This window comes from Puntigrus tetrazona, chromosome 10 (genome assembly GCF_018831695.1).
Source record: "Puntigrus tetrazona isolate hp1 chromosome 10, ASM1883169v1, whole genome shotgun sequence".
Classification (NCBI taxonomy): Eukaryota; Metazoa; Chordata; class Actinopteri; order Cypriniformes; family Cyprinidae; genus Puntigrus; species Puntigrus tetrazona.
This window is the reverse complement of record NC_056708.1, coordinates 10,383,447-10,398,856: the sequence shown is the minus strand read 5'-3', so window position 1 is coordinate 10,398,856 and position 15,410 is coordinate 10,383,447. Positions and strand designations below refer to the sequence as shown.

Genomic DNA, 15,410 nt, shown 5'->3' with positions numbered 1-15,410 from the left:
GACATATTCAAAGGTGTGATAGATTACTAAATGAGCTGTTTTTATGCAGGTTTCTTACAGTTATGGAAAAGCTGGAATTAAGAAGTAGAAAAAGAGTAAGGTTAGTTGCTTGTAATTATTATTTTGTTGTTATTACTATAGTAAGTGCATTTGATTTGCAACAGGAACATAATTATTTTAATGAATAATATGAAATAATAAAAGAATAATATTAAGGAACATGATGGAATTATTTATAATATGAGCATAATTTATTTTAGTTTTACTGGAGACATTTGTACACTGATAAGGTTTTATAATTTTAATCTATTATTATAGATAATAATAAAATTATTATTATTATTATTATTAATTCATTTATTTTTTCTCAGGATATACAGGTATCTGACTTGGAATGTGAAAATGGCAACAATGGAAATTGTGGAAGCCCTGCGAAAAGAATAAGAAGAAAAAAAAAAACGATTGTGAATGATACGAATACCGACCTTTAAAAACATAACTGCATATTTGACTACATAGACAGAGGTAGAATCAAACCTTACTTCATCTTTCCTGCAGTGACAGAGACGCACTTTCATCAAGAAGGTAACATTGTATGAGAGAGAGACAATGAGAGAATAAAAGAGGGAGGGAGAGAGAGAGAGTGAGAGACAAACAAGGGAAGCCAAAGAAGAAAGACTCGGAGCTCCCTCTGCCCCCTCATATCTCTCTAGGGAATGAGAGAGTAGGGCAGAAAATAGAGGGACGGAGGAAGAGAAGACTGTTGAATGTAGTTGAGCATCGCGTTCAGAGGTAATAACATCACATCTGAATTCTAATCAAAGAGATGGGGGGCGAGGGAGAAGGGCTTTTCCATTGGTTCTGCTTTTGAGATCAAATACCAGCGGGGAATGCTTGAATTGGTAAAAAACTGAGCGAGGCAGAGAAGGAATGAGAGCGAGAGAAAGCGGAGGGTAAGTGGGTAAAGCAGATGAAGGGGGGGAAAAAGAGAAAAACGCTAAGTTAATTAAGTGTCAGACTTCAGAAAGCTGCGCGGGATCAAAAGCGTAAGATAAAACAGAAAAATACAGCCAGCGCATTCATGCATGTTTGGCTTCTTTCTGCTGTTTCATACCTGGTCGCAGAGCATCCAGCAGCCAATGAGAGACTGTGATGGGACCAACACTGACACCCAGAGCATAGCAGACCAGAGATTTCTGACATGGTGTCGACCCAGATTGATGGGAGGAAAATGAGGGGAGAGAGGACAGACATACACAGACTTGCGCCGCTGCTTCAGAAAACACAGGTAAATGCTCTCTTTCTTTCATTCTGTCATATACCGCAGCTAACTTAGTTAACCATTGTTCACCGTCATTTTGAACATCTTATTATTCATGTGTGCAAGGATTAAACACCATTACAGTTTTGTTATTGATTCCCGCACAACTGCAAATACAAAAATCGGCACATTTTACTTTTTGTGGCTAATTCGAATGGTTTGTTGCATCCGAAACATCCACCAGTAAATATTTCATATAAATGCAATAGCGTTTTGGAAATTCACACGTCTACAAAGCTACGCATAGATTAAGTTCAATACAATCATAAAAATGCTTTTTGCTACAAATCCTTTTTAAGCAAGCCATTTTTCGTTTACACTTGCAGTCTCAACGACTCATATTGAAGCCACAAATTCCATTCAAAAGTTTCATTAATGCGTTCATATATGCATGTTATTATCCATGATACCAAATCATCAGCACTTAAAACTGATCAATCAGCTTTAATTTTAAGAGAGGATATGAATAATTGTAAGACTTGTATGTGGATCTAATTGACATGTCTTATTATTGATTAAAACGATAATGCGGTGTCATTTAAAATGTGTTTAATTGTAATTACTGTTCAACAGTCATTCATCAAGTTGAGGCCAAACACATTCATCCGTTCATTACTTTATACACTCTTAAAAATATTTAAATCTTTAAAAATAATAAATCTTTATTGTCTTTATTAATGTTTCCATGGAAGCTTTCCCCTGCACAAAGGACTTTATTATTTAGATTACTAAAATATTCCTATCACAGAAAAATGGTTCTTTTAAGAACGGGTTCACTAAAAGGTGCGAAAACTCCTTTTTGGAACCTTTATTTTTAAGAGTAAAACTCAAATCAATGTCTGTTTTTCAGATTGCATACCGAGGACATTCATCCTCCGATGTGCCCACAAGATATTTTTTAAGGTGTTCTGCTGTAAATAAGGTGTGTGGACCCAGTGTGCAGCACTAATCTTAGAGACGGGGGAGGGGAGCGATTCTCCACATACATACAAACCCCCCTCTGCCAATCAGAGAGAAAGACTGAGAGGGAGAAGGAGAGCAAGTGAAGGAACAGGGGAGACGGCAGAGAGACTGAAAAGAGGAAACAGCTCAAGCAGTTATCTTAGGTGGACAGAGAGAAAGAATTATACACGAACACACACTGTCCAGCCACACGTTACAAGGCGCTCCAGCCAGCGGAGGCGGATAACCAGCCAGACGCCTCATATCTGCAGCTCCAGACCAAGAAGATTCCTCTCGAATTCTCTCCCGACTTCATCCTAAGCTGGACCGCGAGCTTTAAGGGGAGAGACAGAAGAAGAGGGAAGTGCTTTGCAACTTCCTCGAAGGGGTGAGAGTGTAAGGAGAGTGACAGAGAGAGAGAGAGCAGGGGAAATCTCCCCCTCGCCCTCTCTCGACCCAGATCACCGTCAGGCTGGCTGGCACAGCCATGGCCTTCACCTTTGCGGCCTTTTGCTACATGTTAACACTCGTGTTGTGCGCTGCCCTCATCTTCTTCGTCATCTGGCAGGTACGTCTGTAGTTTTACACTTTGCTCAGCGAATGTGAGTTTGTACGAGTTCCTGTTACCTGTAACACAGTCACACTTCCATTTCAACTGGCATCAGGCTCCATGTCATCGCCAAGTGTCTGACTGCGTGAGTGTGAATGTGTGTGTGTGTGTGTTCGTGCCAGTTTTTTTTTGAGCGCTGAGACTGGTGTGTGTCTGTCCAAGCTGTCTCCCCTGCCCTTAACAAGAGGCCTTATCCATGAGGTGAATACAAATCGCGGCAGTTATTAATAGAGCAGACATTCTGAGTCATGGATGATTAATGATTTACAGAACAAGTAGACGGATACAGAAGAAAAAACGGAGGAAGGAGTCTACCTGTGTGTACATGCACACAAACACACACACACACGCACATACAGTCAATAATGTAAATGTAGACCACACTTAAGGACATTTATATTACATAAAAATTATATTTTACTTAGAAAATTAAGTATATGATAGGACCATTATTTGAGCACATTTATTTTAATCACATATTTATTTTCTTTTAGCAATTAGGAAGATTTCCAACTTGCTTTAAAATAAATTTATTCATCGTTGAACATCATGGAAGTATTTGTTGTACTGTTCGTAAATGTAAAAAAAAAAAATTGCATTTATTTTATGACAGTATAATAAGAATCATCATTAAAAATGACTGAAATAAAAAAAACAAACAGTAACTTCTAAATGCTTCACAGCAATGAAGATGATGTTACGGCAATATTAATATATTTTATATAAGTCAAAAATAATATTTAATGTATATGCCTTTGGTTTAAAAGTATGAATTCATTTTAATTTAAAAAATCTACATTTCTTTTTTTTCATTTTCAGGTGTAATGTGACTTAGACATGTTTTAGTGAGATTCACCAATGCACACAAACACAGAGAGCGAGAGCGCTGAACAGGAAGAGGTCAACAGCTCATTTGAACTCTACTGGTTGTTCTGAGCCAGCCCACTGTCTGTAGAATCACAAATGAAATTTGCACAGTCGCCGCCAGAGACTTCAACATCATCTGTATTCTTCATATTAGAGGCGGCATTCTCGTAGAAGGCAACAGCAGACAAACACAATGGCCCTGAACTGTTCAAATCTGTCTGAAACACTAAAACGCTAGAGAGCAGAGGTTTGAACATCTAAAACACGAGCCCTGAATGCCAAACCAGAAGTCAGGGATATTTTCAGATCGGCAGACCTTACTTGTAAGACGTTCAAAAGGCCATTAAGAAACAGACTTGAAATGACTGAGCATTGACTAATGACAAGAGTGGGAGAGATTCTAAACATGAGTCATTTGGTGTGAGTGTGTGTGTAAATGTATGTGAGAGAAGGAGAGTGTATGGAGACAAGAGAGTGGGGGTGGCTGAGAGTCTGTGTATGCCGGCGAGAAACCATGTTATTGAGAATGCTTATCAAACCGTAATTTGGTTCTGACACCCCATCCCCCCTTTCCTCTCCTTCTCCCCTATCTTTGTATGGCTCTCAGCCAATAAGAATGTGAACTCACTTCTATAGCAACCATGACGCCCGCTTAGGGGCTCGTTCGATCGCCATGGCAACTGCATCTGTTTACAGAGAACGACGTGAAGGGATGGCAGGAGATATGGATCTATATGGAGAAAAGGAAAGAAGGGGAGAATGTAGCTTGAATGCACTAGAGATTGAGGAAAGTTAAATATAAAAGGGCCACAGACGGTACAATCACCCTTCATCGTCTCGAACCTCCAAAATGTCCAGTGGTTTTGTTTAAATGCTCATGTAACACAAATTCTCTTTGTCTCTTCTCAAGATTATCGCTTTTGATGAGCTGCGCACAGACTTCAAAAATCCCATCGATCAGAGCAACCCCACCAGAGCGGTAAGGCTTTTCTTAGATCACGATGCCTTTCACACAGCATAAACTACTCAGCATCAGTCTCCCAACTGTGAACAGCGGGTTACAGAGACACTGAAAAGGCATGCATGCACATATGTGTACACACACACAGAAACATGCTATCTTATTGCGCTCTTCTGTTTTTCCTCAGAGGGAAAGAATATTGAACATTGAGAGAATCTGCAACCTCCTCCGAAGGGTGAGTGAAATTGTGGCAGATCAAGTCAAGTGTAAACATATATAAAATGGGGAGGACATGCAAGAGAAGCTAGCTATTAAAAAAAAAAAAATAAACACTTTAGCCTATAGTACAGATGCAATGATAGCAAAATTCATGCCTGTAGGTATTCTGGTCATACCCCTACTTTGGCTAAACAAATAAAAATTATAAAAATTCTTTTAAATGCTTCAGCCATATTCAGGCACCACAACATCATAATGTAACATCATAAAATCATAACATCATAAAATAACATTCACTGTGCTATTAAATTAAGTAAATAATTAGTTTATAAAGATCCCATGCATGCATGAAATTTACAGCGTTATCTAATAATAATAAATCTAACGTTTTGGCATGAAAGTCTAAATGGCACATAATGACATCATTATCAAATAGTGCAGCTATTTCAATACGTGACTAGTGCTTGCAGTAACAGTTGCAGCATGCTTCAGAAACCCCCCCACCTTCCCCTGCTCCACCTGTATGGATCTGCCATGAGGGGATCATGTATGCTATGGGGTTTATTTCATATATGTTATATGTGCAGCAGCAGTATTTCTTACATGCTCACAGAGGCATGTTATGGATGTATTGGCAGTAGAAGTCTCTGTACTTGCATTACTGCAGCAGTGTATGAGATCTCATCCTTCAAGACTAAATACATTAACATTACCATGTCAATCCCTCCGAGAGTTGTCATGACAGAAATGATTAAAAGTCTAATATCAGCAATGACTAATAATAGTGCTGATGCCATTCAAATGTTTTGAGGTTGTTGTTTTCTTTTAATAAATTTAGTATTTCAGCTTTATATTATATTAGAATAATTTCTGAAGGATCGTGCGACACTACAGTTTTGCCATCAGAGCAATAAGTTACATTATAAAATATAATAAAATAAAAAAGTTATTCTGTTGTCATTTATAATATTACTGTTTTACTCTTTTGATCAAAGAAATGCAGCCCCTGTTAAGAGTAAGAGACTTATTTAAAAAAAGCTTTAAATCATACTGACCCCAAACTTATTGTTTCATGCATCCACAATTTAATAGCTAGAAATGTCATGAAAATGTAATTTTATACATACAATTAGAGTATATTCAGAGCCCTGATTGGACAACTGAAAGTTGCATCACTGTATTTCTTTTCATTTCTCTTGGAAGCACACTCATATCTTACGCACAGAAAGAGTCAGAACTGAATGTGCAAAACATGAGAATTAATTCTAAACATGACGAACACTCAAAACTGTTTTGTTTTTTTCCCCCCAGCTGGTGGTTCCAGAGTATTCCATCCACGGGCTGTTCTGTCTGATGTTCATGTGTGCAGGGGAGTGGGTGACTCTGGGCCTTAACATCCCCCTGCTCCTCTATCACCTCTGGAGGTACAAACTGTCCCTCACTTACAGCTACTTAATTGAAATTTCTAAATGGGTTCCTGCAGCAATTCCCTCACCTTTTATCTTCCTTAGGTTTTTCCACCGTCCTGCAGATGGGTCTGAGGTTATGTATGATCCAGTGAGTGTGATGAATGCAGACATTCTGAATTACTGCCAAAAAGAGTCCTGGTGCAAGCTAGGCTTCTACCTTCTCTCCTTTTTCTACTATCTGTACAGGTAAACCTTCCTCATTCATATATCATGTACCATTTAGATATCCTATGTCATGAGATCTTATGTTTGGATTTTATGGATGGCATTACTATTACCTACTTCATCGTCTGAGAGGAACGATGGACTTCTCAAACTGGATCAAAAAAAATCAGCGGCATAGCTGTTTTCTTTCAATTATGATAAAAAGAAACGTTTCATAAGCACAAAATCAGCATGCTGAAATGATTTCTGAGGGAACACTTGACACTTGTTTAGTTTATCTCTCTTGATTAATTTCTCTCAATCTCTTTTGTAGTATGGTGTATGCTTTGGTCAGCTTCTAAGGGATCAAATGAAGTACAGATGATTGTGAAAGGAAGGAGAAAACGACAGAATAAAGACCAAGCTATGTCGCGCTCTCCTCTCCCTCATCCTCAGACCTTGTTCAGCTCCTCCTCAGATCTCCTGGGTGGGGATGGACGATGGACAGATGTAGAAAAAGCTCAAGACAAGGAGGCATTTAAAGCCGTCAATCTAAACCTGCCTCAATTACTGCCATTTAAAAAAAAACAAACAAAAAAAAACAAGTGGAGATGTGGACCAAAAGAAAACGAGTGCAATAGAAAGAGAGAAATATGGTGAACAAAAGACTCAGGCAGTGTAGATGTTTTGTAACACCATTGAATTTCTCAAGGGCTGCTGAAAATTTCCACTGCTCATAGCAACAAATGGTTCTTAATGTCTATGAAGAGACACGTCAAGTGCTACTGAGGCCAATACAGAATGTGTTATCTTGAATTTTAAATCAATAGACCGTGGACTTTGTCGCAACGTCTTTTTCTTCACATAACTTATGTCAAAGTATTTAATTACTGCTAAGTATTTGCTATTTCAGTATTTGTGGTAGATAAATGTACCCTGTATGTAGAGGTACGATATAACAATTGATTAAATTCTGAATATATGGCTCAGTTGTTGCAGTTCGGTCAGGGTAGTTCTATTAGTGTCCTTAAACAACCGCACAAGAAGTCTATTTTTACGTAAAATCTGATGGTGACGTTTACAAAGACATTTCAAAGCAAATCAACCAATGAGATAAGTATCACAAACCGGGGAAACTGTTTGAGCAGCATCACATCTGAGGACTGACACCCCATGTTCCGGATTCATCCGTCATGGGCTGCGGCGAGGACGAGCGGTGAAGCAGAACGGCAGACTCTTAATTGAGACGGGCGTGCAGGACGGGCCGTATACCGGAGGGAGGAGCGATCTGACCCCAACCTCTGCCGGAGTTCAAATACTCGATAGACTGTGACGAATCATAAAAGCACTTTTGGAATGCCAACAGATGAACTGTAGCAAACAACAGAGGAAGACTCATTTGCGTTGAGTGGGCTGATGCGCGCGAGACAGCCGGACACAGCGGACCGTGATGCAGATGATCGAGACACTGGTGTCGGAAACGTTCGCCGATGATGTTTTGGACAGTGGACCGAAGATGGCGGACTCGCATCGAATACAAACTTTTCAGGCAATCTTCTGCGTTAGATTATATCCGACATTTAATGCCACTCTGTTCCGTGTATTATAGGGCCTCTCGATTTGCCTCACCTGGAGTTCCCGTGTTGTGCCGTGTCCATCAGTCTGCTAAACAAGTAGATTAATGATTATTTACCTAAGCTGTGTGTAGTTCTGGCTTTGTAGATGAATAGAGTGGCCGAACGTATCTCTCATGAGCCGCTTCACTAGCTAGAACGGCTTCGTATTCAACTTAAAAGCAAGCAATTTAATAACGACACAGTCTGAGTGCTTTCTGGCAACATTGCCTATCTGGTTCGAACTCCCGGGTCTTCTTTCCAACTTGGCTCTGACTTGATGTACCCTCAAAAATGTGAATATATATATCCTGGACAATCGCTAATAGCACAGGAATGTGGGCTGAGAGACAGCTGACTGGGTCTTCATTATAGACGTCATCACTGAATGTCTTTTTGTGATTAATATTAGTTCACATGCAGTATCTACATTTAAGAATACCTGCATGATTATGTCTTTTATACATGATTCATTAATGTACGCTACAGCACCTTTGGTAACTTTATGGTCTGTATTCAGCTGAATACAACCAAATATCTTATATACTCCAAAAGCAATTACACATGTTCTAATAAAACGATGTTGCCAAAAAAAGTCTGTTTGTTGATTTGCATTTTGAGGTTACCATTTTATATTTATATTTATATATACTTAAACAAAGAACCAAACATTTGTTTTAAATTTAAATACAGCAGTCATCATTTCAAGTGGATCAAACAAGTTTACCAAATACAATGCATGTTGGTTTTAGATTTCTGGACTTTAAATGTTGATTACTATAATATTTCACAATATTGTTGTCAAATAAATGCAGCCGTGGTGAGCACACGTCTTTCAAAAACATTTAAAAATCTCACCAATCCCACACGTCTGATACGTATAACTTGATCAGGATGCTGTAATCTTTATAAAATGTTGAAATGAGAGAGAATATTTTTATTAAAAAAAAAGAAAGAAAGAAAAGCTGGTCTACAAAAGAGGAAATTGAATTCCAGCAAAAGAGAAATGAAGTAAATTGAAAATGGATGAAACTGCGATAAGAGGAAAAAAGATCAAGGCAAATGATTGAAGGCCAAGAGATAAAGTTTGTAAAGAATTTGAGCACATTCTTGCAAGTCTCGATCAAAAGTAATGTGAAAGAGTGATAATGAAAGGGAGAGACAGAAAAAGTGTGAGTGCACTGGAGTCAATAAGAGGCTAACACAGTTTGGTTGCCATGGAGACACTAAAAGAATGAAATGCATTTTCTCTCTCGCTCGCTGTAAATCAAAACCAAAAAGCCTGTCCAAAATAGGTTTTCTGTCCATGGTCGCACAGCTGAAACATTTGCCAAAGCTTTGAAAAGCAATTTGGTATGAAAATGGAGCAGGAAAATAGAACAGAGTAATAAATAAATAATATAAAAATTGCTGCAAAACCCCCAAATTGATGTTTTGAAACATGAATTTTATCAAAGAGCAGCAGAGTGTAGTTTATGTGCAGCGCATGCAGAAACATGCATGTAATCACACACACTCCATTGCCAAAGTCTGTTTCTCTTTCTGCTCTTTCTCTCCCTCTCTCTTCACCTCTTGAGAGATGTTGCTATGGAAACTGGTTACAATTGATAAGTTTGAAACATGAGTGAGCCACAGACAAGCTGCTGGTACACGTACACACACACACTCACAGTCTGAGACAGCTACACTTGTATGGAAATGGTTCTCTGTTTGAAGAGCTGCTTTTCAAATCGCCAAGATTTTCCATCTAAAGGAAATTAAATGTAGTAGGATCACCAATTTAACCCTTTCTTTATAGCACTTAAGATGCCTTTTGTCAATGATGAATCAACAGCAAACAGCATCATTTAGCCTGATGTCTAGAAAGCCTGTTGGTGCCAATGAATGCATGAGAACGTCTCCCTAAAATTGGAAGAGTCATTTCCAGAATGTGATGAAAAGACTGACAGAACATTAAGAAGGACAGTCGGAGACATGAATTATGCATTGCTGCAAATCTCAGCACGGTGAACCTTATCAGAATTAAGATGAGGTTTGAAGTTAGGGGGAAATGCTTCAAATTAGAACAGTGTGGCGACAACTAAAAGTTAGAGTGATAAATGGGGTCGAGAGAATAAAGATAGTTTGAGGAAACTTAGGACACTGGACGAAAAGTCCAAACTGACTTAGACTACACTGTGCTAATACAGAAAAAGAGAAAGAGAAAGAGAAAGAGAGAGAGAGAGAGAGAGAGAGAGAGAGAGAGAGAGAGAGAGAGAGAGAGAGAGAGAGAGAGGGTGAGAGATTTTATTTTTTAAACAATCATGGGATCATCATAGAAAATTATTAGCTCGGATTAATTTGTTGATTGTATTAATAAAGATACATTAAATTAATAAATATACATTGAAATAGTTTTAATGTAATTTTTCAATTAATTAAAATGATTTTTTTTATTATTATGTGAGAAATAGAGAGACAGTAGTGAGACAACAAACAAGTGTACAGGACACATCAAACTACTGTTTGCCTTGAGCAACATTCAGTTAGCGGTCAATAAGCAAAATTAATAAATAGCAGACCTGTGGTTGACCAGTCAGAATCAAATATTGAGTATATATAACAGGCAATAAAGAACGCTACTGAAACCAAGAAAAATTACTGCTACATACTGCTTTGCATACCTGACACAATTTATTAGCATGTTAGCATGATTTTACACACTTTTACACACTATATTCTCATATATATTGAAAAAAATAAGCAAGTGTAAATTTACAAATAAGACTTTATAAGGTACTCCAAGAAGAATTTCAGATTAATAAATTAATTAAATAGCATTAAAATGTTTTTAAATTACTTCAATATCTGTGTCATTATGCAATGGCATATATTTTTCTATATTTTTATTTTAATAAGTATAAAATGTTTTTACCCATTAAAAGTACATCTTTTAAGGTATAATTCTATTAACAAATCATTAACCATGCTTCAACTTGTACCTCAATAAACTCTTAATGTGCTGTTTTAATTTAAAATTTTTTAGTTTTTAAGTTCAGACATTGGGATCATAGATGTAATCTAATACTTGGTCGTGCAGAATATGTATTTTATATGTTGATGTTTTTGACGGCAAACCTGTGACTGACCTATCAGAATCGAGTATCACAGAAAGCCTTTTAGCATTCATTATCTCACCCTACTGAAATCCAAGCTAGTTTTTGGATTCACTTAATTATTTAGCTTCAATTTATGTTTTCACGTATAGCCTGCTCGGGATAAATACTCTACAAACAACACTTAATAGTCACGTTTCTGTAAAAGCTCAAGAGAAAAAGACAGAAGCTTATTTATTCTCCCGCTTTGCATTGTTTTACTAATAACGAGATTATAATTGACATTCTCTGCGTTTGGGAAGTACAGACGCGCGCGCTCGCTCATGCCACGTTTTCCCTTTGCACAGATGATTTATGTACAATAACACATACGCAAATTGTAAGTGTGAATTAGTGTTCGAAATTCCGCTGTGAACTGTCAGTGGGCTCTAGTTCCCAACGCCATCAGAGCCATGATTATCATTCATACCGGACGCGCTGCTGTGAAATATCGCACAGGACCACACAGGTGTTGAGGGGTGTTAAACGGCGTTACGAAAGCACTGTATGAACAACCGACTATAGAACAGAACAGACACTTTGAGCTTTTAAAATGCACGGGCACACCTATAATCAGGCACACACCGCTGCAAATCGAAGGTAAACCACACACAGTCTACACACACACACACAGACATGAATATTTCCTTCAATGATCAGCGGTGCACCTTCGGGGAAAAAAAGCGGGTGTCATGGCAACAGGAGCAGGCATCTGCAAGCGTTACTGTAGCAATCAGAGAGGAAAGGCAGCCAGGGGGTTGGCGTGAGAGGTGTCATTATAGACTGAGTGATTTGGAGGGGGTGTGGGGGGTGCGAGAGGCAGGAAACGATTAAATATTCAAGCAATAACGCAGCCAGAAAGAAATTACCTCGCTTTCTGCTCCAGAACATCAGAAGTTTACACCTTCAGCACGTCTGGAAATCAGGACAGGAAGGGCGAAGGGATCTGAAGCACGGTCACTGCATCAGCCTTGAACTTCAGAAGGTGTCTGTGATGAGGGGAAAAAAATAATAATACCACTAATTCTGGCGCAAGAGCATTATTCTGATTAAAACGGACACAATTTAATCAGAATTTTGCGCTTTAAATCTCATCGTCCATTTACAGCGGCACCATAAACTGTAACGTGACCGCTCTTGTAAATGCTGCTGTTGTAAATGTGTTGCAGCAGACCAAGCCATAATTTCAGTTAAGCATAGACTGAAAAAAAGGAAAGAAAAAGAAAATAAAACATACCAAACCGTGACGTCCAAAACCGAGGTAAAGGCACTAAACGATCATTTTTGTGTACCATAACACCCCTATACTTATATTTCTTAAAATAAAAAAAAGGTAAATGATTCAGTTAAATTGAATCATGCCAAAACGAATTCCTTAAATGAGGGAATAATCGTGCACATTTAACCTTTTAGACTGCTCTGTTGTACCAGATGTGATCCATTTCAGTTTGTGCATCGCTTTCATATCATGGTTTCCCCTAAAATACAGGCTGTTTTTGCTCAAAAACCATAGTAAACGAACATTGCATCTCCTTTGTTATATGAGGCTTTTAGAATCATTGTGTGATTTTATCTACTTTGTGGCAGTGTTGGATAATAGCAAGTTATTTTAGTTGCATTGTAGTAACTCTAGCTGTAGCAAATGTGGTGTTTGTGCAGCAACTAGGGTTGCCATGGTAATGTTTTATAAGGGATGAACAAAGCTCTACATGTGTTCAGGCCGAGAAAACGTCGCTTAAAGGAACACTAATGTATACCTTCCGTTCCAGCTATCTATTTTGCACCTTGATTCTGATGGACACGCATTATCTGCACTTATGTGCTTTCTGCACACCCACATAGCCTTCACTGAGCCTCTCTCTCTCTCTCTCACACACACACACACACACACACACACACAAACACAAACACACTAAAACAGCTACATTTTAGACCAGATAGTATGTTAGAGCCATCTGGTGGACAGTGTAATTGTCCTCAGCTGTTCTGTGTTCTGTTGTGTTATTTATTGTCTTGCTTATTTAGCCAGTGTGCAGCTTTGGAATGCACTTTTTTTTTTTTCATTTGACACTTGGAGATGACTAATAAAAAGCAGTATTCCATAATTGGTGTTGAAGTAATGATTTGTTATATAGTCAGTGATTAATACCTGACCCATTTTACCTCATCATAGCACACAAATAGTGTACACTTTGGTGTCAGTGACCCTTATTTTTTTTTTTAATCATTAGATGCATTTTTTTTTTGCATTAGATAACTATAATCTGATGTACGGTCATCCTGGCATGTATGTCTTGACATTCTAGACGATATACAACATTTAAAGAAACCGTTCACCCAATACTGAAAACATGCTCTGGCCAAAATACCAACCCATAATCCATTCCCATAATCTATTTTTATTAGCTCTTTGGACTCATTCTGACGGCACCTGTTTGCTGCAAAGGATCCATTTGGTGAGCAAGTGATGTGAGGCTAAATTTCTCCAAATCTGTTACCATGAAAAATGAATTGCTGATGGAATTTTATTTTTTTTTTTTAAATCATTGGATGAACAATTTCTTTAAATCTTGTATTTAGTCAAGAACACCAAGACACCTTTGAAACAGGACAGACAAAAATACACATTTTATGCACAATGGATTCAGAAACTTGGCTTGATACTTGAAGATGAAGAAACAAACGCATCTACATGCTGGATTTTTTTTTCATATAATTTATTAAATTATTATTAATTTAGAAATTATTATTAAATTATATATATATATATATATATATATATATATATATATATATATATATATATATATATATATATTTTATTTTTATACAAAATCACCTGTCCGTTTCCACATTCATCCACAATCCTTGCTGATCTGCCAGTAACCGGTTAAAAGTTGTATAAGAAAGCACTCCCACAATGCACCGCATCGTGTCAACAGTGTGTGGTGTGTGTTGTACACTGACCTAGGTTTCCTCGATCATACCCCGCGTGCGGTGACGGCGTTGGGCACCGGGCTCGTGCACACCATGAGCGGGATGAGGACCGTCCTGACCTCGGTCGGGGTGCTCGGGTTTGTCGGTGTGGGCTTTGGCATGTGGGCTATAATTTCACCTGGGGAGGACAGGAACAGGGAATTATTAAAGGTACCGAAAACTCGCAATTTTAGTAATGAGAAAATTAAACCCGTTTGATTCACTTACACAATAAGTGGGGTGTTGCTTTCACGACTGTTGGCATCGACTCGTGTTATTGTTTGTAAACAGCCGGTTTCATAATGAACGTGGTCGTGCAGGGTTTCACACGATCTCTTGTGAACTGTGGGGGGTAACGAATTAAACGAAATGGGATCGTTTTTTATATCACGCTGATTCTGATATTTTCTCCCTCTGTTAACGTTTACGCCTCCTGATTAAAAACAGCGAGAGGACTACATTAGCTGGATGCAAATGGCAAGGATTGTTACAGTATCACGTTGTTTTTATCCGCGTGGATCACACCTCTGTGGGGAATATTACTAAATAATGTGATGGTTTTTAATTTGCAGCGGATATCATTATGTAAAGTTGTAAACGACTGAGTTATGTCCTGATCCATGTCTTCATCTGTTCACCAGAATCTGCCAGAGGCCAACCCTGCCCGAATGGAGGAGAACAGAAAGAGAAATGCCCTCATGCTTCAGGTTTTAAAGGACGCTGCGGAGACGAATGACAACATCGCACGTGGAAATAGTGGCCAGAAATGAAGGTGTTGGCACAGTCGTCGGACTTTGCCCGGAAGTGACTTCTTTAAAAAATAACTGATCTGCAAATGCTCCATGTGCTGACCATCACTGCCACTGCCACGAATTGCACGTTAAAGAGTTGCTTTGGATTTGTTCTCCTTGCTGGGAAATGATAATTGTAACTTAGCTGTGTTTTGGAACATGTTCCAAAAAAAAAAAAAGGCATGGCCTGCTAGTTGCTGGTCCAAAATGGACCACATTGTTTATACATTTATGTAAATATTTATGGAGATTGTATCTCAAATAAAACTTTAAACGTGCTTTGTGTGTTTCATACATATATATACATACATATATACATACATATATATACATATATATATATATATATATATATATATATAT

The 15,410-nt window shown here is 38.1% G+C and overlaps 2 protein-coding genes across 4 annotated transcripts; both read left to right on the top strand.

The window, feature by feature from the left end:
- The first annotated feature begins 632 nt into the window (after positions 1 to 632).
- cnih2 (cornichon family AMPA receptor auxiliary protein 2) lies at positions 633 to 8,741 on the top strand. Of its 3 annotated transcripts, none has more exons than XM_043250872.1 (8): positions 633 to 792; positions 1,125 to 1,288; positions 2,172 to 2,243; positions 4,651 to 4,719; positions 4,889 to 4,936; positions 6,232 to 6,344; positions 6,432 to 6,575; positions 6,868 to 8,741. In XM_043250872.1, exons 2-8 carry the CDS (start codon positions 1,202 to 1,204, stop codon positions 6,893 to 6,895), a joined length of 561 nt encoding a protein of 186 aa, XP_043106807.1. In that variant the 5' UTR covers positions 633 to 792; positions 1,125 to 1,201; the 3' UTR covers positions 6,896 to 8,741. The 3 variants fall into 3 exon arrangements, with proteins under 3 accessions (XP_043106807.1, XP_043106808.1, XP_043106809.1); XM_043250873.1 differs by lacking the exon at positions 633 to 792 and adding an exon at positions 799 to 953; XM_043250874.1 differs by lacking the exon at positions 633 to 792 and having other exon boundaries at positions 1,212 to 1,288; positions 2,172 to 2,831.
- Positions 8,742 to 14,208: 5,467 nt separating this feature from the next.
- LOC122352948 (ubiquinol-cytochrome-c reductase complex assembly factor 3) lies at positions 14,209 to 15,325 on the top strand. Its single transcript, XM_043250725.1, has 2 exons — positions 14,209 to 14,427; positions 14,898 to 15,325. Exons 1-2 carry the CDS (start codon positions 14,311 to 14,313, stop codon positions 15,024 to 15,026), a joined length of 246 nt encoding a protein of 81 aa, XP_043106660.1. The 5' UTR covers positions 14,209 to 14,310; the 3' UTR covers positions 15,027 to 15,325.
- The last annotated feature ends 85 nt before the right edge of the window (positions 15,326 to 15,410 follow it).